The sequence below is a fragment of the Alligator sinensis genome, unplaced genomic scaffold, assembly GCF_000455745.1.
Source record: "Alligator sinensis unplaced genomic scaffold, ASM45574v1 scaffold50_1, whole genome shotgun sequence".
Taxonomy (NCBI): Eukaryota; Metazoa; Chordata; order Crocodylia; family Alligatoridae; genus Alligator; species Alligator sinensis.
The window spans coordinates 199,584-201,961 of NW_005842059.1; the positions used below are offsets into that span (position 1 = coordinate 199,584).

The 2,378-nt window shown below is 43.4% G+C and overlaps 1 protein-coding gene across 9 annotated transcripts in view; it reads left to right on the plus strand.

The window, feature by feature from the left end:
- Positions 1–2,378, plus strand: part of SLC38A6 (solute carrier family 38 member 6) — a 104,816-nt gene that overhangs the window by 33,007 nt on the left and 69,431 nt on the right. For all 9 annotated transcript variants that reach the window (XR_003093940.1, XR_003093941.1, XR_003093936.1 and 6 more), the window contains exons 9-10: positions 1,503–1,568; positions 1,823–1,876. Coding sequence is in view for 2 of the 9 variants with exons in the window: in XM_006023102.3 (XP_006023164.2) it covers positions 1,503–1,568; positions 1,823–1,876 (120 nt within the window). In the remaining 7 variants the exon portion in view is untranslated. The remainder of the gene's footprint in view (positions 1–1,502; positions 1,569–1,822; positions 1,877–2,378) is intronic.

Consider the following 2,378-nt stretch of genomic DNA (forward strand, 5'->3'; position numbering starts at 1 on the left):
CCAGATGAACAGCGCGTGGACCAGCAGCCTGCAGCAGCGGGAGCTGACAAGGAGCCCCCACCCCGCCCTGCCCCAGCTGGGTAGCACTTGCCCCAGCCCCACTCCTCCCTCACCCAACTGCCCCCCGCCCCCCTCCTTTCCACCCCACCAGACTTATAAGCTGCCTGGCTGGTATCGGAAATTGAATCGGTATCAGCCAATAGGTCTCCTTAAAAATCGGCTATCGATATCGGCCCCCAAAATCTCTATCAGTGCACCCCTAAAAAATGGCACCAGACAGTTTCAGAAGCATGATCTGTAGTATCCCCTCTCCATTTTTCTTCGTAACAATCCGCCGTGTGTAGTTGCACAATAGTTGCTATGGGATCATGCCACTTCTTCTGTCCCTTTTGTAGCCAGTAATTACTCCTTTCCAGCTGCATAATTTAAGACATGTATTACCGCCTCGGCAGAGCTGTTAGTGGCTACGTTGCCAGGCAGCGTGGATAACATGCCATGTACCTGCTGTCTCTCTGGTCACACAGTTACTGGCCAGAGGGTTCATTTGCTCCCCTCGACTGCACAGGAATTGAAATGCTGACTCTGGAGCACGCCACCTGATTGTAGATAGGCAGAGGAAAGAAGCAGAGAGCTCTGAATCTGACCCCTTATTGCAAGTGTAAAGCCTCTATCAGATAATTACAAAGATGTTATGATCTCTGAAAATAAGCAACTGCAATGAGAACTGTTGACATAACCCTAAGTCCAGTGACTGGAGAAGCAAATCTATGATTAGAAGAGGATTCCTGAAAGGGGAAGTGTCATATTTTGCCTTTTAATTTTCTCTTTTACTTCTCAACCTCACCACACAGCCTCATGGTTAGGGAGTTCTGTGGGGAAAATCCTCATGGCATTTTGGAAAATGTTTACTCTTGTTCTGGTTGACTCCCCTTCCCCTTTGCCTTCGAACATCAACCATGTGCTTTTGCTGTGCTGCATTGGCCAACCCCAGCTGTTATTTTTCTTTAGCTCGTCCAAATGGAGGAAACAGCCCAGAATACCTATCGCAGGATGGCCATTCCACACTAACTCCCTGGGGGGACACTTTTAGTTTGGGATAGGAAGTGATTTTGTTCACGAAAACTTGTTCTCCACATATATCTTATTTAGTTAGTCTGTATTTACTCTGCCTTCTGTCTGACTTCAGACTGACACAGGTACCTACCTCTTTATGAGCGTCCACCCAGACAATTAATGTGGAACAGCTACCACGCTGTAAGTTCACATAACTCATTTCACAATAGCTTACCCATGCAGACAAGCGCCAAGTGTGCCATTAATGCCTAATCGTCTGTTTGTAGGGAATTGCTTTGGTAATACTTTTTATCAAACCCCATCTCTCTTCCTAGCCCAACTCTCCAGTAGTCAAGCGGGTTGGTTTGGCTTTGTTTCCCATTCTGCCATGCATGCCAGTAGCCTAGTGCTGTAATTGCCCTCTCATCTTAAATACTCTCTCTTTACAGATTGTAATAAAAAAATGGTCCATCCCTTGCCCGCTGCCACTGGCCAACTCTGTAGAGATCTTACAGGTAACGCTGGAAGCTTTTCTGTTTCTATTTTAGTAATACTTTCCCAATACCAAAACCTCAGGAATGTAATATTTCATAGTTTTTAAAAATAAGTATTTAGTGATGATCCTTATTTCCTGTTAATTTAGATCTTATTTCTCCTCTTGTTAATGAGCATGATTTTATTAGCTAGAATCTAAAAAGAGCGATGTCTTTGACTTATAGATAGTTATTCCTTATGTCACCTGCTATTTTCTGTGTGTGTCTTTATGCAGATTGCAAATTCTACTGAGGACTGCAAAGCAAAGATGTTTAATTTTACTAAAGAGGTAAAGTACTATATCTTATTAGCAATTAGAGATTTGTCTTTTTTAATCATGGATATAAACTTTCCTTGCTTAGTGTATAGAGCAATATTTTTTGGAAGGGCTAATTATAGCTTGAATGTGCCTCAGCTGTCATTGAAAAATAAATATAAGATAAACTAGGTTGTGAACCTGAAGTCCACAGTAACTCGACATGTGCGTTCTTTATTTCCCCCCTGTAAATGCAAAGCGACTTACTCTCCTTCCCTTGAGGGGTAAGGCACCTCACTTCAGCACTGTAAGCGTGTGCACCTGGGCAGTTACTGTGGACTTCAAGTTCACAACCTAGTTTATCTTCTAGGTATTTATTTTCCAATGAGAGCTGAGGCACATGTTACAAGTCCACACCTTACCTTACCTCATTACAACTTGTTCATGGGCCTGTCCCATAAGGTTCCAGTTGTTATGATTGTGAAGACATTTCAAAAAGGTGACCCAGGTGTAACCAATGTAGTGGTGTCCTGCT